The following is a 24,761-nucleotide window of genomic DNA, read 5'->3' as shown; positions in this document are numbered from 1 at the left end:
GAGACATCCAATCAATACAAACATCATGGCAAGTTGAAAAGAACCTCTGTGGTTCTTACATCTGACTTTCCACAATACACCAGGTCCTGCCTGGACAGATTCTGACCTCTGTCTGAGGGTCAACCAGGATCAGAACACTCTTGTTCTCAGACAGAGCCCCTCTCCGTTGCCAACAACTCAATTCTTACCCTACTTCTCACATGACACGTTAAAATGTGTTCTTTGTAACTTGCATTAATTAGTCTTACTTTGTACTCAGTAGCTGCTTACAATAAGTCTAGTGATTGATTGGTTGATTGATTGGCCATTCACTCATTGATTCATTTGGTATTTGACATCTACTATGTATAATATAGTATGCCGACATAAACCTCAAACTCCAGGAGCTGAAATTTTTAGAAGAAGATAACACGGACATATATGTCATATGTCATATAGGCCACATAAGCAGTATAAATTCAGTGCTATAAGAGTGAGGAAAGAGAAAAATAAGAGTCTAGCCCTAGAGGTATGGTCAGGGCTATGACCTGGGTACCCCCTCCAAAATTTATATGTTGAAATCTTCATCCTCAATGTGATGGTATTTGAAAGAGAGGACAATGGTGTGGTGATTAGGTCATAAGGTTTGTACTCATATAAGAGAACATTCAGAGATCCCTCACTTCTTCCACCATGAGAGGTTACAGCAAAACCAGACAATGAATCTACCAGTACCTCAATCTTGGACTTCCCAGCCTCCAGAATAAATTTCTGTTGTTTATAAATTATCTAGTTTATGGTAATTTTGTTATAAGCAGCCCAAATGGATGAAGTAATTTCCTCATGGAGGAGGTGGCATTTAAAGATTATTATCTGTTTTTTCCTTTTCTTTTTATTTTTTCGGGGGTACTGGGGATTGAACTCAGGGACACTTGACCGCTGATCCTCATCCCCAGCCCTATTTTGTATTTTATTTAGAGATAGAGTCTCACTGGGTTACTTAGTGCCTCGCTTTTGCTAAGGCTGTCTTTGAACTTGGGATCCTCCTGCCTCAGCCTCCTGAGCTGCTGGGATTATAGGCAGGTGCCATTTTTAATGGCTTGAAGTTAAAGGGAGATTTGTATGTAGAGACTGGAAGGATGAAGTGTCAGAGAAGTGATGAGCTGTTTATAACTGGAGCTTAATGTTTGAATTGGAGAATGAAAAGGGCTAGAAAATCTAGTCAAACAAGTGTGAGACTGTGAAGGGCTTTGCATGCCTGCAGTGGAGAGTAAGTAAGAGGAGCAGGGGAGGCTGGCTGTAGGATGGTAGAATTCACACTGTCTCCAACACCAGGCTACAGAGTTGAAGGATTACCCAGTCAGACAGGGCAGAGTCCTAGTCTGGGTGCTGAACTTTATGTTAAGTGTGATAACTCTGGGGTCAGGAGACAGTGGGCTGGAAGGATATTCAGCATGCCTGTACAGGCGATAATGTTCAGGAGCCCTATGGTGGCCCCTGCAATGGAAGTTTTTGATGGAATGCAATGGGACAGTTTGATGATGACAGTGGAGCATACCCTTCTCATTTACCATACCTCCAGACTAATAATACCCATGGACAAACTCCTTACTTGCAAATAATTGTGGCAGAGAATCTCAGGATACAAATATCTTCAGTGAAATATCTCAGATTAATTTCCCTGCCTCCAGTGAGGTGATATAATGAAGGAAATTTTAAGAATTCTATAGGGTAAAGGTGTGTGTACACTCATGGATTTAAATTTCATCACTTCTTTTGGTGGTCAATGTATGTTTGGGTAATATGGCCAATCATTGCTATTATTCCTTTTACAACTGAGTGTTTTATTTGTTTGTTTGTTTGTTTTAAGGCAGTCTTTTTTTGAGGAAGTGCTATTAGAAGCCTAGCTGAAATGAACAGATTTGAACTGGTCTGTTGTTCACAAATTTGGCCATTTGATGAATGAAGTGAGTGTTATTAGCAATTTGCAGGAACTTCTAACACGTCTTCTCACATAACTCTGATGTTCATGTTTAATTCTAAACTTCATAATGATTTTCTTCATTTTACAAATATTTACTGAGTACCTACTATGTGCCAGGACTTGTTCTATTTGCTGGGTTACGTTAATGAGCAAAATAGTCAAATATTCCTGTTTTTATGGAGCATACCTAGCAAGAAGGGAAAATTGATAAATAGTAGGTAAAAGAGTTCGTTATACAGTATACGAGAAGGAGATAAGTGATATAAGGAAAAAAAAATTAGAGAAGGGTAGAAGGGAACAGGATTCCCAGGGAGTAAGGAGCGCAGAGCAGGTTGTGATTTGAGGTACAGGATCTAATTCCTCTTCCTTAAGGAGGTGACATTAGAGCCAAGATTTAGAGATAAAGGAATTAGGTATGCGAGTATCTGGAGGAAGATAGTTCCAAGAAAGGAAAACAGCTAATGCCAAAATGCTGAGACAGAAGAGTGCAGGCAAGGGAAGGGGTTTTGTGTTATTCCATTCCCCATGGACCAAAAAAACAAAAGAAAAAAAGAAAAAAAAAGGTTTATTGCAATCAAGAAGGAAGCTAGGGAAAGACAAAAGTTATATTTATTGTTCTTAATGCTAAAGCAAAATTATTTAGGGAAAAAGAACTTTACAAACTTATTTAAGGAGGTGCAAAGCATTCCTGGAGATTTTCTGGCTTATAGGTTGGGTTTGAATCCTGATTCCACCACTTACTGCCCAGGAGAGCTGAGTTCTTTAACCCTTTGTTTCTTAGCTTTCTCATCTTGAAGATGAAACTAACAATGTTGCCAACTTTCAAGGATTGAGTCAATGAATAGCTGAGTCAAAATAAATGAAAAGATTGAAATTACGACTGCTGTAGCAAGCACTCACATCTATTGGTCTTATTATGTTACTAATACTACTTTGATTATTTTTGTAGGAGTTGGTGCCTTAGTCCGGTTTATTCTCGAGTGTGTCTCAAGGGCTTTTATACTGTGGATCCTGTGTGTGCGTTGTATGTGTTTATGCATAAGTGTAATGTGTTTGTACACTGGTGTTCGGAGTGTGGAATCTAATTTACAAAATTGCTATAAATGATCACTAAATTGTTTTAAAAAAGAAGTAGGTAAAAATTCTACTGCTTACCACACAGTAAATCCTTAAAAAAAAATGTTAGTTTTATTCTCTGGCAGAATTTTATGACAAAGAAGAACAATAGAGGATAAACAATAGAGGGGTTTCTTTTTCTGTTCACTATTTATGTATATATATATTATGTATATATATAATTTTTTTTTTTTTGCTAAAATGATGGCAAGGTGAAAACATTCTCTACACTCAAACTTGGAAATTTGTATTGCCCTTAGCACCACCGGTGGAAGGAAGGAATCCATAGTAGAGCATTTGATTTAACTGGAAAGGAAGTATTTGGTAGTAGAGGAGTGAAGAAAGAGGAAAACAAAATGAGGGAGGAACCCGAAGAAATAAGGAAATACAGCATTAAGGTGATAACAACTTTGGGGTGAGGCCCAGAACTAGGAGACCCCTGAGGACCTTAAAAAATAAAATGGATGGAGCCCATCCAAAAGGAGCAGAAGTCCCCAAGTGACAGGGCAGAGCCAAGGGTCTCCTGTGGCCTCTCCCAGCTCTTCAAGTCTCCAAGACTAGTCCTCAAGAAGAGAAGCGAGTACCCCCACAGCCTGGTGAAGCCCAAATCCTGAGTAGCCAACTACACTATTGTATTTCCAATTTATCTACATTTCCACCTCTACTTAAAGAGCCATTAAGACTTTAGCTGGGAAGAGGGTTTATTTTTTGTTAAATTGTTACTGTGTGTTGAAGTAGTAGATGTTAAAAATCACTTTTCTAGTCCTTTAGAATCTGTTTCTGGACCTGGAAGCTTATATGAGTCATTGGGCTCTGCCCCTTAGAAAACACCAGAGATGTGGCCTATCAGGGAGACAAAGAAAATTAGTTTGCTGCCAGTGATCCAAGGGCACATTCTTGAGAATAATGGATGCTGTTCCTCTGTGAGGCAGGGTTGGCTGGGGGGTTGGGAAGGAGCGAGATCTGAACTCAGGTACCCCACTCACAGTCTGTTGCTGTTTTGATTGACAGGCATGGCTGCTGTCTCCAGTGCCCTGGATTGGTCCTCAACAACACGGCAAGATGGGGAAGGAGCATGTTACACGTCTCTGATTTCTGACATCTCTTACGCACCCCAGGAGGATTCTACATATTTCACTGGAATTCTCCAGAAGGAAAATGGCCACATCTCCACTTCAGAGAACCCTGAGGAGTTGGGGACTCCTGGCGCCTCCTTACCAGATGTGCCTGGGATGGAGTCTCGTGGCTTATTCAGTTCAGATTCTGGAATAGAAATGACGCCTGCAGAGTCCACTGAAGTGAACAAGATCCTAGTTGACCCCCTGGACCAGATGAAAGCGGAAGCCTATAAATACATGGACATAACCAGGCCAGAGGAGGGGAAAGGTCAGGAGCAGCATCTCCCCGAGTTAGAAGAAAAAGACTTGGATTTTAAGAACAAAGACACTGAAATCTCAACAAAACCAGAAGGGGTTCGTGGACCTGACAAAGCAGCTCCTGTGGAGGGAAAAGTCATCAAGGACCACTTATTTGAAGAATCTACCTTTGCTCCTTACATAGATGATCTCTCAGAGGGGCAGCACAGTGCTCCTTTGATCACTGCCCCAGTCAAAATCACGCTGACGGAGATCGAAACGCCTTTCGCAGCTGTTACTCAAGAGAACTCTCCCGAGAAGCAAGATATCTGTCTGAAGCCAAGTCCTGACACAGTCCCCACGGTCACTGTCTCAGAGCCTGAAGATGACAGCCCAGGATCTGTCACTCCTCCATCTTCTGGAACAGGTAAACGTGCTGAGCTTCCCTGTCTTGGGAAATCTCAGCATATGGAGATCTAAATTCCTAAAAAAAACAAAACAACAACAACAACAACAAAAAAACTGACTAAGGAATGAAGAATTACATTCAAGATACTGGGCTACCTGGTCCCCTTAAATCTCATTTAGTTTAACTGATTTAATTAGCATGCAACTTTTTCCAGGCCTGTGTCCATTGTATAAAGTTGAGATCTGGGATTTTCCTTTCAGTCCTATCAGATTTTCTGGGTAAAATTCTTCTTTCTTCAATTGAGGGGATAGGTAAGGATGACACTGGAAACATCAATGTCCTCATGTGGCCCTAGTGTTCAGAGCAGAGAGCTGGGTGCTGCCTGCTTCTAGGTTACCATTCCTCCAGGACACACGGGTCTCCTGAAGGCATCATGGGGAGCACTTCCTGGTTGGGCTTCTTCCCTCAGATACTTGGATGTGCCTGGCCCTAGCTCTAAGTCTGTACCATGATGGAGGAGGGCATAGTGGCTTCAGGACCTAACAAGGTTGTTACAGGTAATGAGAGGAAACCTGAACAAAGAGCATTTCTTCCCTCTCCTTCGATCTCACCTGAACTTTTAATTTCTTTAGTATATTGAAGTTCTGCTCCACAGTTTCGTTTCTTTTTTTAAACTAAATAATATTATTTTGTTAGAACAAAAAGTTTAGAATTCACTAGGCTCTTGATCTTTTTAATTTGAACATTTTCCTACTCTGACTCAAAGCAGGATGTGAAACCACACACAGACTTGTTTTCTCAATCACAAAGGAGACCTCATGTGCCCGGTGAAAGGCCAGGGTAGTAGCAGGAGCTTCCGCAGCCTGCCCTGTCCCACTCATCCCTGCTCTCTGTAACACCACTCAGCCTCTTGTATCTCTACCGCTCACCAGTGCCCATGAGGCATCAGGATGAAAGGACTCTGAGAGGTCCTTGAATCTTCCCATGCCTCTGGTGGCTAGTGTTCTAACAGTACCCAAAAGAACCTTGGTAAGCCTCTCAGGTGAAAAAGCTTCCAGTGAAGCTCCAAATGGAACCACAGCCTCAAGGAGAGAAGTGAGTGCCCCCACAGCCTGGTGAAGCCCAAATCCAAGTATTAGAACAGAGTAGGCTTAATGAAAGGCCTTCCTCTCCTGTTTCCCTAAAAACTTCAGCATGCATCCCTCCTCTTTCCCAGTGTCACCTCAGACTTGTTCGACTATAAAGCTCCTGAGTCCCCTGTAACAACATCTCCTGCACCAAGTCTCTGACTTTCTAATTCATTTATTCACTCAGCAAACACTTTGTACACCTTTTCTTCTGGTCATGTATTCTAGGGGGCACAAGTGAAGAGGTAATTAAAAAACAAACAAACAAAAAACAAACTTTGTTTCTATCCTTAAGTGGGACAGACAACAAAGAAAAAAGTTCTGCTTTGGTATGATTTGTGTTCTGAGACAGGGAAACACAGAGGGCTGATGGACACTGGAGTCCAAAGCCTCCCTAGGTGAACTAAGACTGAGATTGGCTCTCAAAAGAGCAGGAGGAACCAAATAGGTGAAAGGGGGTGGGTTTTCCCAATCCAAGGAGATTCAAATACATGGAGGTGTGAGGGCAAAGTGAACGAAACACAAGACGTTAATTGAGGTTTGGATATTGGTGGCTCCAAGTGGATTAGATGTGACTCGTCCCAGCCTACAGCATGAGATAGGGACATACCTGGGACTCAAAGCCTCTTTGTACTCTTTCTGGCAATGCAAAGAAAACCCTTCTTCCATGATGTGAAGATACCTGATGCTCTGAAGATGTAAGCTATCTAATCACATGTGTTTTCAGAACTCTAGACTGTCTGTGGTCAGTCCTGAAGAACACTGGATGTTCCTCAGGAAGAGTGAAATGCCCCAGTGCATTTACATATCTCTTGCAAATCATGTAAAAATTATAGCTTACAAAGCAGGTGACAAAGGCTTGATATGGGGTCCATTGTTATTAGAGAATTTCAATATTTTTCTTTTTTTCAGTAGCCAAAGCTCACTGGAGTCTGAAGCAACTTCAAGGGAAAATAAAGACAGATTTGGCTTATGTGATCTTGAAGTTTCCTGGTCTTGGATTGCCCACCTGGGGTTAGGGCAATAGTTTTCTCTGTAGTTGCACCAAATATGCATTCTAAGCAAGATTTATTCAAGAAAGAGAAAGTCTCCTGACCCATGACACAGTTCTCTCCCATGTTCAACTCCTCTTTCCATACACATCCCACATCAAAATATCCAAGTCAAATAACAATAGATAAAAATGGTTTTACAGGAATGATGGGAGGACCAGCTTGTTACTGAGGTCTCTCTCCTTGTTCTTTTTATTACAAGAGATTATAGTACTCACTAATCTTTTTCTTGTGATCCCTGGCATCGTGGGACTCTGCCCGTGGATAATGGGAAGATAAGACACCTCCTGGGTCTCGGATTGCTTTACCATTTCTAGTGCTCCCAGAAAAGATACCAAGAATTACATATAATCCTATGTAGAAATTGAGGGAAAGAAAAGCATTCTATGCAAAAGGAGTTCAGTTTATCAATACTTACTAAGTAAGGAAATCATTAAATCTGGAAAATAATTGGAGAAGAATTCTAATGTTGAATAGTTTTAGCTATAGACTCTGACATTTAAGCAAGGAGTCTAATATATTTCCCTGAATTCCAATAGATGATTCCATTTTGTAACATTCTCCAGCATATTTAAATATTTTCATTTTGTTAAATAATATACCCTGAGGTGGAAAACAGATATTAGAAGTTTCTTTTCAGCAAAGGACAGTCATTAAAAAAAATTGAAGCATTTTAGAAAAATGTAGTAAATGTGATGCACCAGACCACTGATATGTCAACCTCACATTGTTTCCACCACAAAAACAAGCTCAGTATGGCAGTCCTGAGTCTTGAGTGTTGCTTGATGTGCTAGCTTCAGAAAGCACAATAATAAAAAATAAGCAGTCAAAAGTAAATTTGTCACTGTGTTCTATTCAATGGATTAGATAAATGCACGGAGGTATGAGCCAGCTGAGAAACTAAAAGTTGAAAATGATTAATAAGAAATAAAAGAAAAAAGACATGAAAAATAGTTTATAGCAGGGGCCTGGTGGGCAGATTGGACTTGATGGGTCTGTTCTTGAACCAAGGAAAAAAGGCCTGCAAATTCTTTATTTAAGGGGAAGACATCAAAGGACCTATTGTCAGGAAGTGTTCTTCAAGGTAAACAAAGTCAGTAGGAACAGGATAATTAGGGCTTATCTATTTTCGAAATATCTTTTTCATGCTTAGGACAGCTGGTGTCTCAGGCTGTTGAGTGCACCCATATTTCTATCATCCCAGGGAAGCAGGCATCTGAATTCAAAGCTATCAAACCCATAAATCCCACGCCATGCATGGAATCTGCCCCATCAACAGCAGCCACCTGCAATGGGCATGTCTTTCAGCACTCTTGTACTGAGAGAAACCCAAAAGGGCAATCTAGCTATCTGAGGCTATGCAGTTCAAAGCAATGATTCATTAGTTGCTTCAGACATGAATTAATTCAAACTCTTTCAAAACTACTGTTGCTAGTTCCTTACATAAATGAGGTCTATAATTCTCCCACCCCTTTTGAAAAATCCATTCTCTTTTCAAAAAATACTTATTGACTGACGTCTATGTGTCAGAAATGTGCTAGGCACCAGAGTCATTGCAAATAAGATGTATAAGGTCCCTGCCCTTGTGGATCTTACCAGCTAGTCAGAGGAGATGGACAATAAAAATCAAACTTGTCATAGAGTAATTTCACAAAGTGTATTTGTAAAGAGTGATAGAGGGTTGGGAGTAAGAAGGGTCAGGAATGGCCTGACCCTTCTGAGGAAGGGATCTGAATGAGATCTGAGATCTGAATGAGAATAAGGAGCCAGCAATTCAAAGACAGGGGGGCTCAGAGGTAGAGAGGACAGCCAATGTGCAGACCTGAGGCTGTGTTATTTAAGAGTTGAAATAAGGCCATGGTGTAAAGGAGCAAGGGAGAACACAACTGTTCTGTGGCACAGAATATGGTTGGAGAGTGAGGCAGAGTCCAGACTGTAGATATGGAATTTGAGCTTCTTTTCAAATATGATGGGAAACCATTGGAGAGCTTTAAGCTGGGAAGTGGCATCATTATTCATCTATTCATCTATTCATTGAGCAAACATTTGTCCACCATTTACTTTATACATTTCTGCTAAGGATACAGTGGTGACTGACAACAAAGTCCCCCTTGCATGGAGCTAGCATCCCGGTTAAGAAGACAAACACACAAATAAAGATTTCATTTAACATCAGGCAGTTACAATGGTCATGCAATAGAGTAACAGCGGGTAAAGGATAGGAGAGAGAGTGGTGGGGTGCTGAGGAAAGGCTTCTCCAAGCTGGTAGCTCTGAGCAGAGACCTGAATGGAGTGATGGATTAGGCCACACAGATATCTGAGGTAAAAGTGGCAGGCTGCAGGAATGGTCAGTGCACAGGTCCTGTCCTGAGGATGTCCAGGGTGGCCAGAATGGGGGGAATGGCAGCAGGTTTAGATCAGGGTTTTCAAATGATCCCTCTGGATGTTGAGATAAGCTTGGGACAAAGGGAGGACTTAAATGACAGCATCATTCACAGTGGGTCACTAGCCTTTGCCTTTGTTTTTCTTCCTTGGCATTATGATTATCAGCAGCAACACATCACCCTAGAGAGGGTAATTCTAACCTTCCCAGTTTTCATACTCTATTTGATTCTTTTAATTGACAGTTTCTACTTTTGCTACTTTTGCTGTCAACCAAAATCTTAACTGGAGGTCCAAAAGGCTTTAAGTAGAGATAGAAATATTTCTACTTTGTTCTAAAAATTTCTCTGATTCCTCCTAGCATTTTAAAAAGTACTTTTAGTTTGTATTTAGAAGGACCAACCCAGTGGCTCACACCAGAAGCTAGGGAGGGAGGCAAGAGGATTTCAAGTTCAAAGCCCATCTCAGCAATTTAGCAAGGCCCTTAGCAACTTAGCAAGACCCTGTCTCAAAATAAAAGATAAACAGGGATGAGGATGTGGTTCAGTCATTAAGTGCCCCTGGGTTCAATTTCAGGTACCAGGGGGAAAAAAAAATGAAGGGCAATGTCAATAAGAGTTCTTGGCTCCCTTTTGACTCATAATAAGGACAGATTGCCTTTAAGGTCACAGGGCTTGAATTTTCTTCCCCTTTCATCCTGGGTCATCCACACTTATTAGGTTGTCATAATGTCTGTCCTCAGCTCTTATAGTAGCATCCTTTAGATGGATCCTCTTCCCTCTACTGATTTAATTTATTCTAACTCTACTGATTTAGTTTATTCCTTAGTTTATTCTAACTCTTCCAGGACCCACTAATGCCTATCTGATATAGTATTTGATACCAAAAGCTTGGTCTTTGTCCCCAGTGCTGATGTAATAATCAGGACAAGGTTTTGAGAAAAAGGAAAAAGTTTTATTGCTTTACTAGCAAATGAGAAAGGCAGTGGAGTCTAGTCTCAGAGGCTGTGATTCTAGTTTCCAGGGAGAGCAAGGGCTTATAAAAGTGGGGATACAAGGCCTGTTTTCCAAGTATCATTTTCATAAAGTATCGTTAAGTAGATAAAGTAAATGTTACAGTTGTCGGACAGTCTCCAGGTCTGGAGGTTCTTTACTGTTGTGGGCAGTGAGCTGAAGAAGAGATAACTTGCCTTAGGACAGGGAGAATGTTGATTTTACTTCCCCCACAGTTAGGGAGGGACAGAGTGAGAAGAGGGAGGAAAGAGAATGTCAGTTTTGAAATAAGCTAACAGTGGTTAAGCAGCAAGATTTATATTTAAAGCATGAAGTGGACCTCCTGTTGCCTACCCACTGACTTTTTAAACTAAAAGTTTCCAGGGCCTTCTATGACCAGGGGTCTGTTCACCTTTTCAGTCACATCATCTGGTATCCTTTCCTCAATACCCCAGTTAAACTTTTGAAACAGCCATTCTTTGAACATACCCCTTACATTTCCATATCCCTCTTTGCTCCAGAGCTCCCTCTTCTTGGACAATCTCTGCTTTTCAAGTCTGGATTTGTATCTGAAGACAGTTCAAATACAACTCCCTCACTTACCTCCTCTCCATTCCTCTGGATTTTTTGTGCCAATCAGGTCATTCTGTCCTGGTTTCTTCTTGTTCTGTAGGAGAGAGAGAGAGAGAGAGAGAGAGAGAGAGAGGAGAGAGAGAGAGAGAGAGAGAGAGAGAGAGAGAGAGAGAGAGAGAGAGAGAAAGTTGTGAGTAGTGATAGTAATTCAGAATGGTGGGAACAGTGAAATCCCCTTGGATGGAGTGAGTTGGGAAGGCTGCTGTTTAAAACCTGGGAAGAGAATAATGAATTGCTCACAAAGACAGCTGCTTTAAGTCACTTAATAAAATAAATCATATAATTTCTCGACCCCAAACCATCCAATTAATTACTTCTTTTTTTTACCCAGAATAAAAGCCCCATGAGATCTAACCCCACCCTCCATGACTCTGACCTCTTATTCTATTACCCCCTTGTTCAATTCCCCCAGACATAACAGCCTTTTTTTCAGTATCTAGAAATCACTGCAGCTCCCACCTCCAGGCCTTTGCAGTGTCTGCACTCTCCTCTTGGCATGCTTTTTTTCTGGATATTATCATGAGTCACTATTTCACCTTCTTCAAGTGTTAAAGCTAGTTTCATTTCTTAATAAGGCCTATTCTGACCTTCCTTTTTAAAATTGTAAACTCATCCCACAGTTCTGATTCCTTTACTCTACTCTCCTTTTCCCCACAGCACTAACCATCTAACATTATATATATATATATGTATATATTTATATATATATATGTATATATATATGCATTATGTGACTAGAATAGAAGTAGTTATCTGTCTCATTCTTTAATACACCCCAAATGCCTAGAAGAGGACCTAATAAAGCATAGATTCTCCATCAATAATAGATAAGAGATGTATGCATAAGGTCAATTCTACTTTTGAAAGAATTAGAAACATCTAAAATGATGTATCCATTGGGATTTCCCTAAAGCAATGGTGGTCTAGCTGTAGATAATCTACTCCCCACACCCCCCAGTGACCTGAACACTTTGAAGAACATTTTGAACAACTAGTCATGAAAGAACCAGAGACCACTGTCTAAAGAATTCTGAAATAAGGCCCTGTTTAGTGGCAGGGGAAAAAACCAAGCTCCTGGACACTGTTGTCATGGTGATCCCAGGTCAACTCATCCAAGGGACAGAGAGCTCATCGAGATTGCCAGTGTAGCCTTCATGCCATCTGGATAAACATCAGGCAGAAGGCAGGCATTCACCCAGGAGACAGGGTGACTCTGATTTTGTTCTTCACAAGTGAAGGTGAAAAGAGGTGAAGAACAGCAGAGGGCTGCCGCTGTGGGAAGCTCTGCAGGAGGGGGCAGATTATGGAATGGATTGATGCTTGATGGAATGGAAAACACACTCTCTCTTTCTTGCTTCATCTACTAATATTTGCTATTAAAAAAGGAGTAAAAACATTGATTCTTAAGAAAAATGTAAAGCTCAGAAGTCAAGTTCTATCCAAGGCTCCATAATACTTATCTTTGTCTTATAAAAGAAGAAAGCATGAATAGCCATGGGCATGGAATAATGGATGATTTTTAGATTTGTTCATATCCAGGGGCCCAATTAGAGATATATGTACACATCAGATGATCTGATGAAATGTGTGAAGTTTAAAAATCTCCTGAGTCAGAAATGAAAAAGAAAAAAAAGACTTGTAAAATCTTTGCTTCATTGAAACCAACAAACCAAAAACCAACCAAGGTTCTGTTCCTAAGAAATTGCTGGGCCATCTTTAAAAAAGTCTAAATTAAGATGGATAGGAATATAAAACATTGATTAATTGGGTCACAACAGTAATTAGCCAAAAGTTCAGGTGGTCTGTCTTTCCAGCATAACCCTGGAAACAGACTATTTTTGTGCTAATGAGATATGTGTTTCTCAAGCAACAACAAAACATATCGTCTAATGAAATTTTGTTTTATTTTTTTCTCTTTCTGTCCATCTGTCTGTCCGTGTGTGCGCCTCTCTGGCTCTTCTTCATTCTGTGGGATGACAGAACCATCTGCTGCGGAGTCCCAGGGAAAATGCAGCATCTCGGAGGATGAGCTGATTACTGCCATTAAAGAAGCAAAAGGGTTGTCCTATGAAACCACCGAGAGTCCACGGCCGGTTGGCCAGGTGGCCGACAGACCCGAGGCCAAGGCCAGGTCCGGGTTGCCAACCATCCCCAGTCCCCTGGACCATGAGGCTAGCAGTGCAGAATCCGGGGACTCGGAAATTGAGCTGGTGTCTGAGGATCCGATGGCTTCTGAGGATGCGCTGCCCTCGGGCTACGTGACCTTCGGCCCTGTGGGTGGCCCGCCGCCTTCACCTGCCTCCCCATCCATCCAGTATAGCATCCTGAGAGAGGAGCGAGAGGCCGAGCTGGACAGCGAGCTCATCATCGAGTCCTGTGACGCCTCCTCGGCCTCGGAGGAGAGCCCTAAACGGGAGCAGGACTCGCCCCCGATGAAGCCCAGCGCCCTGGACGCCATCAGGGAGGAGACTGGCGCCCGGGCGGAGGAGCGCGCGCCCAGCAGGCGGGGCCTGGTGGAGCAGGGCCCCTTCACGTACCCCTCGGCTGTCCCCCAGCCCGGCCCTGAGCTGCCCTCTGGAGACCGAGCCCCAGCCCCCGAGGGGTCCCCATCACAGCGAAAACCTGGGGAAGAAGCAATGATGTCCAACCAATGTCCGTCGGCCACAGAGGGCCCTGGACCGCGAGGCCCTGGCACCATGCCCCCTTTGCCGTTTCTCAATAAGCAGAAAGGTAAAGTGACAGCTATTCTGATGGGAGCAGGCTTGTCTGGTTTGTGTTCTCCCCCTGGGTGCTCTTTGAAGGATCCATCAGGGAGGCGGGAGGTGGTCTGGTTCGTCCCTGTGGTCATCATCATGCTGGTCAGACAATAGACTGGAGAACAATTCCCTTTTGGGGAAGGAAGGCGAGAATTCAGATTTGCAGCTGGGACAGACCATGGTGTCAAAGCCACGTGCTCCCAGCATCACTGGCCAAGTGAACCCAAGCACTCTGAATAATGAGCAATTTTGTGTACACTCCAGGAGGTCTTGAATGGAGTGAATGTGCCTTCCCTTTCATTGCAGGGCTGAGTTTTCCAGTCTCTTGGAAAGGGATGTTTTTCTTGTTATTGTCCTAGCTCCTGTTTAGTTTCTGGCCTCTTCTGTGATGTGGGCTAGTTTTGTCCCTCCATATTCAAACCCAACAGTAGCACGGACCAGCCAAAGGTATTTCTTAAACAGACCAAGAGGAGCTCAGCTCCATTTTTTTCTCTTACCTAAGGAGCAAGATATTTCGATCTTAATAACAGGTTTTGTCCTAGATAATCAGGAAACAGAGGGAGCAGTGGGTTCCAGAATTTCTCCTGTCCCTGAATAAGACCTAAAGTGGTTTTAATTTGGTCATTGTGTTCTCTGAGAACTCCTGAATATCTTCAAATAAAGTTAAAGTGGAAATTTTATATTTACCAAGCATATATACACAGAGGAAGTTCTTTCCCCTGCCACTAACTCATCCAACACACCTGAGTGCAGTTGTATCCCAGTATTCAGGAATCAAAGAGTCACATGAACAAATGAGGCTCTGCTGATTTTGTTTTTGTTAATGCACTGCACTGGGTAGAGAACTCCCAGATTGAAATTCAAACACACCCTAAAAGTACAACTTCACTGCAGGTCCCCCGCAACCATCTCTTCTACTATTTCTTTGGAAGTATTTAGCATTTGGGGAATAAATGTATACTCACAGGAAGGGTATACTCTCCTTCCTGTGTCTCTACTACCTTCAGTGATTAGCAATTTAAAGTGCTTCCTATCAATTTGGAGGGCACAATCTTTCTCATTATAGACTGGAAGATACCATCTAAATTCCTTAATATGGACACATTAGAATGTGGTAATGTAAAGGAATGAAACAAAAAAATAACTTGCTATTTGGTTGCTGATGGCTTAGCCAAGGGCATCGTGGTGGTGCAGTGGTGATGAGGTGACATGATTGATTTTTAATTTCCTAAATTCTCCTAGGTGTTTAAAGTGTATTTAGTGTATACAGTAGGGAGGATATTAGATGACAAATTTAACAGTAGAAATGTGTATTTGCTAGTTGAATATTAAAATCATTTGAATTCTTTTGCCACCACTCTGTGGTGGGGAAGAACTCTGCAGTTTTCAGGGAGCCACAAGCAAGAACATTAGCAAGAACAACCTTCAGTCTCCTGGGCCTGGAACTGTTGAACTTGTGGCATGGTGGGTGTGTGTTCATATCACTATACAGTGACAGGCCTGCATGTCCATTTTCTCCCCTAATGTTCCTGAAATAATCACCATGCACCCAGTGCTGTTCAAATATGTGTATTCTCAAAGGCAAATAAGTCTGAAGAGCAAAGGGAATTTTGCAGTTCCATTTCCCTCCCTAGTAAATTTGGAGGGATGAGTACAACAGCTGGGACTGACTGTCCAGACATCTGATGAAGAGCTGAGGGAATGGAAAAGCTGCAGCTGTGAATGAAAGGGCTTCACAGAATCTTTTATGGCCAATCCAGTGCCATTCAAATCTCTGTGCAATTTTCTCCGTATGGCTTGGACCCTTCCCTGCTAAGATTCAAAGTTAGGAGAGAGTAGCAGTCTTTTCAAAAGACTAAAGCATGCCAGATAAGTAACCTCTGCTCTCCTGTGCACCAAGGGGTCCTTTGAAATCTAGTCTCCTACTGAAACTCACTGCTCAGCTGCATTATCTATGAAAAGACTCTAAAAGGCCATTCTAGAACAGCTAAGCACCAGAGGCCCTGGACAGATGAGTCAGTGCCTTTAGCAGATTATTTGAGCCCTGAGGTTCCTTCTGGTCTCACCTGCTCCATCTCAGCAGGTAAAGAAGAGTGAGTGCTACCCAGCCTTCCCCAGGCTGTTCTTAATCATTGTCACTAGGCAGGAGTGTGTTCCTGCCAGGTTCGACTATCCTCAGCAGTGAGGTCAGGTCAACCTTTGGATTTCCTGCTCTTGTCCACTGAAGTGTCTGGCAATCTCAGTGCATTCAAGTTTATACATTTACCAAGAATACTTACCAGTTCCCCTGTCTTAGGAGCTATCTCAATTCTGCAGGGCTTAATTTCAGAAGCATCTAGAAATAGTTAGCACAAGATTAAGCAGATATTTAATGTCGTCATAGCTTTCACCATTATGGAGCAGCAGGCTTATGGGTGCACATTCCCTAACCAGGTCTATTTTCAGAATTTTCTCACCTTTCAGAAACCTCTGCTGTTTTTGCACTGGAAACAAAACACAGTTCTTTGTTCATGTTTCAGTTTCCAATTTGTGCTTCCCCGTACCTTCTAGGACAGCCTGTAATGAGTGTCAGACTCTAAAGAGTCATTATTCAAGGGTAGCACTGTTAGAAATGTCTGAGTGAAAAGCCAATATAAAAATTCTCAATAAAACACAAATGTGACTCATCAGGATAGGTATGTGGCATTTACTGAAACTATTTAATTGTAGAATCATTGTTATTAGGATATGTCTATGAGTTCATCTTCTAGTAGAAGCACTTTGGGAAATGTTTTCATTTTTGCCTTGAAGTCCAGTCTCTGTTTTCTGATTACTTTACTGTGCAACTCAAATGTGCGGTGCTTGGGCCAGCCCTACAGACACCATGAGGGAGCCTGTTAGAAATGGGGAATTTGGGGCTGGAGTTGTGGCTCCGTGGTAGAGAGCTTGCCTAGCATGTGTGAGGCAATGGGTTTGATCCCCAGAACCTCATTAAACAACAACAACAACAAAACACCTAAATAAACAAAATAAAGGTATTGTGTCCATTTACAAAAAAAAAAAAAAAAAAGAAAGAAAGAAAAAGAAAAGAAATGGGGAATCTTCGGCTCTTTCCAGGACCTGCTGAATTGGAATCTGTGTTTTAATAAGATCCCTTGCTGATTTTTCCTATGCTCATGAAAGATTGAGAAGCAGTGTTTTAGGTATAGAAGTTAGCTGTCACATTCCTACCTGAAATCATTCTACTAAGTCACCAATGACTTCCTATTTGCCAAATGGCCTCTTTTTTTTGTCCTTTATGGTCATACTGCTGATCAATTTAAAACATTAGTTAAAAATTAATGTTCATAATTATTAACTCAAGCTGTACAAAAAAAAAAAGTTGCCCTATCTACCCTCCGTTTTCTAATTCTCAGTAACCATAGTCTTGCTTTGTTTTGTTTTTATCATTATTCCTTTCAAACATTTTTTTTAATCAGGATCTGGAAATTTTTAAATGCACAAGTGATCATACCAAACCTGTTTGGTAGCATTTCATTTAACATTAAAATTGGGGATAATATCAGCTCACCTGGAGATAATTCAATCCTTCTCGGAGCTTTTTCTTCCCCTAGTGCAGTAATGTTTTCGGTTCCTGGCTCTCCCCTTCCTCCCTCACCTCTTTTCCCATCTCTCGCTGCCTCCCTTCAAGTTGCCTTGGCTTATCTTTCTTCCCTCCTTGCATCCTTGCTCTCAGGCCATGTCACCCTGGCAGGCCTTCAGCCATTGCCCTGGGTATGGCACCTCCCACATCTTGCTTTGGAGAATCCCTCTCTTCTGAGCTCCAAGCTCATTTCCCCACTGTTTGTTGGACATCCCATAGACCCCCCCAAAGGTCAGAAAGATTTTGTCAAAATCTGATCCTCTCCTTCCTCTGTCCCCCTCCTGAGCAAATGAAGCAATGTCATTTAAGCATTATTCCACTTACATAATTGTAACCTTCAGAACCCAAATGCTGTTGCAGGAGGGTAATCTGGTAATAGCTATTTATAGTTCTAAATACTCATACCCTTTAAAAACTGTGAAATTTATCCCACAGAAATGCTATAACAGGTAGGCAAAAAAACATACATTATATGCTTATGGTTTATATACTATCAACACTTATATTTGTAAATTATATGTATACAGTACATAATTATTTATAATATATGTGCATATATCTTGTAAACAAATTTATAAAGATACAAATAAGTGTTCTCCCAGTAGCATTCTTTGTAGTAACAACAACAACAACAACAACAACAACAACAACAAATAGAAACAACACTCCGTCAACAGGGAATTGAGCAGATGATTTTGGTTCATCCACCCAGTGGCGTGCAAGGAAGTCATTTAAAAGAATTAGGTCTGGATCTGAGTAAAGACTCGTTAGCCTGAGATAAAGTCAAAAGTGCTCAGTGCTGACATGATTATAAACACTTTGATAGGTGTCCTGCTATAGTATTTGATTTTAAAATTTTCACTCCAGTAATCCAGAATGTTCCTAATGTCTGAAATTTTATCAAAATAAGAATACAAAATGTAAACATTTTTCTTTGTGGAAAATTCTTTAAGAATGCACCCCATGACCCAGTTTAAGAAATATTGCTTTAAGCTGCTTGTTCCCTTAGTTTTGCCTGGATACCCAGTAGAAATTCAGGTTCCTGTTCTTCCTCCAGCCCCAAACTACAATATAAGAGGCAAAACCTAAATCTGAACCTTTTGTAAGCACACTGAAGCCTGAGAATTTCTTTTGTGAGAAGACAGGTTAAGCAAATCGGATCTGCAATAAAACAACAACAACACACCTTGATGAGGTTGACCAAGGTATAGCCTGCTTTTAAATTCCAGGTACTGAGGGGATTCAGCAAATGTATGTCTCTCCGGGATAGACAGGTGCTATGGGGGGGCAGACATCTGCAGCTTCCTCCCCCATGGCCTCCTCTCTCTTGGGTACCAGCTGCGGCAGCCTGAGCTTGGAGGGATCAGCCTTGTGCAGGGAAAAATCTCTTTTTCTTGTGAGAGTGATTTGTAAGAAGGCTACCAGGCGGGCCTTCTCACATAGGGTAAATTTCAGCTGCTTCACATCAATAATGTTTGTTATGACTTTTCATTATGATACTAAGTATTGCTTCTGTCCTAAAATTTTTGTGAGAGTACTAAAATAAGGTGCCACCCATTTACTTTTCTTCCTATAATTCTAAAAATAATTATTATTCCCTAATCTTACATTTATTTGCATCCATAAGATTGAATTTATAAGCCAGGCTGTAAATATTCTTGGATGGTACAGATTCCTAAATCACCCAGAGGACTTAGGCTCTTCTGTTATAGTTGCTGCCCCATGTCAGCTCTCAGCAAGATGGACCAGCAATTGCTGGATAAAGTTTGGGCTCCTGTGCCAGCATAGGCCATGTATGGCCTAGATGAAGATATTGAATTTCTTACCTTAGACATGTCAAAGCATTTAAGCTACTCTTGGCATTCTTTATCCAGTGATTGAAGGTGCTTTTAGGATCTGGGCATCCCTGGAATAAGGTTGCCAATGACCAGCTTAATTCACTGGCTCTTCTGAAGCAGTCACAGGTTAGCATTGTTCCAGTGGCATATTGTTCTATTTTTAAAATAATGGCTTCAGGACATTATGGGAGTTTCCTTCTCCACCTATTTAGAGTTACTTCAAATCTTGATGCCCCTCCCCCAGCAGATTATTTCTGGGGACAGGTTCTCCTGACATTTCTTCTCTAGGAGAAGTGGTTCTTGCCAAATCTTGGGATATAATAAACCCCAATCCCTTAGTAAATCTGTCCTGGGCACAGAATAGGTCATAGATTAACTCCTAAGATGTATTGAAGTCAACCTTGAACTTGCTTGTAGAGTGAAATTTTACAGATGGCAAATGTTTTGGTGCCTCTAAGAAATAATGCTCATACTTAGATAGTGATCCTGACTCCCTACCCAGAACCTTTGTCATATAAATCATCATCACCTACAGTAATGGGTTAGAGAATATAATTCACATATTTCTAATTTTCAGAGCCAAAATGGGTACCAGGTTATTCTTTACCTCTTAAAATGCTAGCCTCACTTTCCTCTAAAATTTAGATGGGGAACTCATGTTCAAACACTCCTGAACTACAGCATAAATTTTACGTATGTTTATGCCATTCTGGTCACAGCAAGACCTTTAGCCATTTGTCCTTCCTTTGATTCAATCAATATGGAATATAATGTCCTTAACCCAAGCAATATTTTTTTTAATTGGTTGTTCAAAACATTACAGAGCTCAAGACATATCATCTTTCATACATTCGACTCAATTGGGTTTTGAACTCCCCAAATACATAATACAGACTCACTTCTGTTACATACTCACATTTTTACATAATGGCATATTAGTGACTGTTGTATTCTGCTACCTTTCCTATCCCCTACTATCCCCCCTCCCCTCCCCTCCCCTCCCAACATCCCTCTCTACCTCCTCTGCTGTTGTTCAATTCTCTCCCCTTTTTTTCCCCCCACCCCCTTGCCCCTCATAACCTCTTATTATTTTGTGTATCACTGAAGGTCTCCTACCATTTCCATATGTTTTCCCTTCTCTCTTCCTTTCTCTCCCCCCCTTCTTGGACTATTCCCTGAGGACCTTAAAAGAGCACACTATACGGATACGGCCACATCAATGATTATAGCAGCACAATTCACAATAGCTAGACTGTGGAACCAACCTAGATGCCCTTCAATAGATGAGTGGATAAAAAAATTGTGGCAGCTATACACAATGGAGTATTACCCAAGCAATATTTTGGAGACCAAGGCAGACATGAGTCCACCGTTTGTGGCTTATATTCAGGTAGCAGGGTGGTCAGGCATTACAGAAGGGCATCAATAGAGTGACATATGAGAGAGTACCTGGTGGAGGATGACAGTTAGATACGAAGGTTGGAGGAGATTTCTGAGAAGGAAGAAACTGAGGAGTCACCTCTGTCCGGAGCTCATTAAAAGAAGTTCCAGACAGTGGACAGACAATGCAAAGGCCAGAGACAGGAAAGTTCTGGACATATTATAGAAATGGAGAAAACAATGATGGTAGCCAGAATGTGGCAGGCAAAAGGTAAAGTGGTAAGACCTTGGTGCTGTGTTTGATCTTGACTGAACCTCATAAGAAGCCACTGAAAGATTTTTAAACGAGGAAGTAACGTGAACTTCTTTGTATTTTAAAAGTCATATTAGCTGCTGTAGGGTTTGGAGGAGAAAGGTTTGGAGGAGAAAAAGTTCGGAAACAGGAAGACTGATTAGGAAGCTATTGCAGGAATGGAGATAGAGATATATTTTAGAGATTGATTTAATAAGACTTCTGCTTTTCTTTGATGGTGGGAGTGGCAGACATTTTCTCCAACACCTCTTAAATTATATTGCAGTTTTTAATCAACATGGTGTTACAAATAGATTTTTAAAAAGTATTCATAATGGGGGGTGCCCCAAAGTTTGATGCTGCTTCATTAGTCATTGAACCCATTTCTTGTGTGTGTCTGTGTGGCAGAATCACCCATGAAGGTTATGATGGCACCTAAGTGCCTTCTCATTTGGAGCACAACTTCTTATAGCTGAACATCTGGGGCTTTCATGTGTTTAGGTGTCAAGTGATATCTGGGTGGCTAAAACTGGAGCTGGAATTAGGTTCAGATATGATACCTGTGGAGGTTAAATCAGACTTATGAAATAGGCAGACATGATGGACAAGCAAATGAGTTATAAACTTGGCTAGGGGCAGGAAATCACAAAAGCTTCAAAATGTCTTAAGTACAGGTAGGAATTCCAGGTAGGAATCAAAATTATACTAACAGACAAAAAAGGGTCAGCAGCCTTCCAGAGAGCAGAGGTTAAAGCAGTGGTAACTTTAAAGCAGAGCCTCAGGACTGGGGCTGCAGCTCAGTGGTACAGTGCTTGCTGGGTTTGATGTTTAGCACCGCATATAAATAAATTAAATAAAGGTCCATCAATAACTAAAAACAATTTAAAAACAAAACAAAAAGCAGACCCTCAAACTGGGTGCGAAGGGGCCACAGGCACAACCCAGGATCTGCTTCTACAGCTCTGGCTTGCAGTTGACCTTGGTTTTATTCAGTGCTTCCTGGGTACACTCTGTAACTGTAATGTCCCCTCTGGGTTTTAAGTGATCTGGGCTCTACAGAATGGTCCTCTTCTGTCAGGTGAACCATGGATGTAGGACTTTTCTTTCTTCTTGTGGAAATTTGGGGTGAGTGGCAGCAAGAGTGGATTAGGACCATTTGTAGCATTCCTCAAAGAGTGATTTGAGCCATTAGTGTCGAGCAGTTTGTTAAGATACAAATTCATAGCCATGCCGCAGGATCTCCTAGGAGGGCTGAGGAATCTGCTTCATTAGGTAGCTCCTGTGAATTGTAGGCTCACCTCCATTTGAGAATTACTCTTCTAGGGACTGTGTGGAGGTTGATCTCTCAAGTTCCTCAGAGTAATCTTTGGCCAGATTTTCACTCTAGTGCCCCACCTTTCTTCAGGGCCTACACCAGGTTCGTGAAAGTTGGGTTTTCTGTTTGAACTTTGTGTTAGTTAATAATGGTGCTTGTGGGTAAATGAGATTTAGAAGGAGATGTATACTGCTTATTCTGAGACTGGCACCTCCTCATGGGAGAATGGTGGAGATATCACGTAAAGCATACCCTGGCCTTGGTGGCCCCCTCTGGAGGGTGCTTCCTAATATCTCCCCACCCATCAATACCTCCAGAACAAATACTCCAAAACTGTATGGTGGAGACATGGAGGAGCTAATCATTCACTGTCCAGGGGGTTTGAGGTCTTCTGATTTAGAGGAATCTTGCTATTGGCCTCTGTCCTTGGCTTAGAAAAGTCACGGTACAGGGAGAAGGCTTGAGAGTGGGATTGAGCTGTAGCTCCCAGTCACAAATGGAAAGCAGCAGGAGTGATTTTGTTATACAAAATGAAAAGTTTCACACCACTAGTAAACACTTGAGTTCAGATACTGGTAAATATAGCATTCTGGCTAAACATTTTCCTTGGGGTAGGCACTTCAATTTTGGTACTCTCAGCCGAGTACCGAAATCTTGAGTTCATCTGAATACAAATCATTTGCAAAAGAGGAATATATGTTTCAAAACCTAACCCTTTGACTTCCAAACCCATGCTTGTTTACCTCTCCCTAATTTCTGAAGGAGATTTATTTGATTCTTCATCTAAAAATTCAGAGGAAAGCAACTAAAGCAAAAAGTATGTTTTGAACTGATATTTCCACTCACTGATAATGTCTATTGCCATCCAGTGGTTGTGTTGAAAATATCTAGCCTATGATTTTTATCCTCATTTCAGACCTCCATGATTTGAAATTTGTAATCAGATATCTTGGATTATGATTTAAGAGAAGGTCTTTGAGTTATTTTTACCATGTCCTTGTGATTGGACTGTTTATGTGGTGATTGATCATTTATCAATCATCTGTATTTTCCCTAGAACAAGTCTAAAGGCAGAGTTTTAAAAACTATTCCTAAGTGACTAACTTAGTTTTTATCAGAATTAGTTTTAAATTACATCATTTGGCCCCTGTTAAAACATAAAACATGATGCTACAAAGAATATATGTGGCCAGTTTCCTACTAATTGAAGTTTTTGGACCAACATCTCATCTCAGATTGAATTCAAAGATCGATGTGTAGTCATTTGCTCTGGGTGATATTATAGTAGAAGAACCATAATTTGAAAAAAGATCTCCCAGTTTTCACCCAGTGTTTTTTTCCAACTAAGTTGATTTCCAAGTAGTAGACATGTCTTCAAGCAAACCTAAGTGCTTTTCTATGGCAAGTTGCTTTAGAATTTAGAAATTTAAGATTTAATATCATGAAACTATATTAATACAAATCAGATTTTATAATGTTTTTATAATTATGTACAACTAGTTCAAGTGTTAGCATGGCCAGTTGGCTGGAAATTCAGTCCAATCACCTGAAAAAGCATCTAGTTTTAAAAAAAATTTCAGCTTAGGCAATTGGTAGTTGAATCAGTTTTACATATAATCATATTTTTCTCAAATATTGGAAACAAAACTATAAATAAATTGATTCTAGATAGTTTTGATATAAGTAAAATATTCTCAGTGTCTGTTGTTACTTTTCTTTCTCCCTGATGAAGTCTACATTTTTATGCCCTTTCTTACTTCTCTGAAAACAAAATCCTGACATTTGGGGTAGATTTTATATATTCTACTAAAATGTCATGTCACTCCAAAGCCAAAATTATTGGCTTTAACTCCGATTTAGAAAGCCTCTCATGATTTATATCCTAGTTTCTGTGGAGGCCACATCTTTTCCTCAGAGCCTAGTAAGATGGACTCTTTGATAAGGAAATCATAGAGCCGTATTCTAGATCCTGAGGGCAAAGTTCTGAAAATCACCTGTCAGCAGTTAGTCTGTTGAATCTTGACTGGCTTGCCTCTGGGATGAGATGTAAGGTCATTCACCTGAACTATAAGTTTTCTCTCTCCTGCTTTATATACTGTTTGTCCTTGTAATTTATATGATGCTCATTCTGTAACTGGTAAAGATGAGTAATTTTCCACCAGACTGATACTTGATCTTCCACAGGTTAGGATTATGGCTGGGAAGTGGCTTCTCAGTAACAGCCCATTTACCAGCCTTCCTTGCACTGGATGAAGCTATGAACCTAATACTTATCCACAGGAGATAAGTGGTAGTGAGGTGGTTCACACTGGGGATTAGGCCACATCTGAGATGTAGTTGTGCCCTTTCCTCCTTCAAGGCTCTAGAAGGGGATGGCAGAGAGGAAGGAACCTGGGTCCCTGAGTGAGTACCTGCTGGAAATCTGCCTTCTAATGAACACTCATGAAAATCTATTAAGTTAGCCAAAAATAATGCCCCCCATGTTAAACCACTGCAGTTTATTTGTTACTATAGCCAGCATCTTCCTGA

General features: G+C 41.1%; 1 protein-coding gene across 2 annotated transcripts in view; it reads left to right on the top strand.

Annotated features, from left to right (window-relative positions):
• Rtn1 (reticulon 1) overlaps positions 1–24,761 on the top strand; it is a 223,321-nt gene that overhangs the window by 110,294 nt on the left and 88,266 nt on the right. For both annotated transcript variants that reach the window (XM_021724766.3, XM_078049998.1), the window contains exons 2-3: positions 4,091–4,861; positions 13,010–13,759. In XM_021724766.3, coding sequence (XP_021580441.1) covers positions 4,091–4,861; positions 13,010–13,759 — 1,521 coding nt within the window. The remainder of the gene's footprint in view (positions 1–4,090; positions 4,862–13,009; positions 13,760–24,761) is intronic.

This window comes from Ictidomys tridecemlineatus, chromosome 5 (assembly GCF_052094955.1).
Source record: "Ictidomys tridecemlineatus isolate mIctTri1 chromosome 5, mIctTri1.hap1, whole genome shotgun sequence".
NCBI classification, from domain to species: domain Eukaryota; kingdom Metazoa; phylum Chordata; class Mammalia; order Rodentia; family Sciuridae; genus Ictidomys; species Ictidomys tridecemlineatus.
The sequence above is the reverse complement of the archived record's forward strand: the minus strand, read 5'-3'. Positions and strand labels throughout refer to the sequence as shown.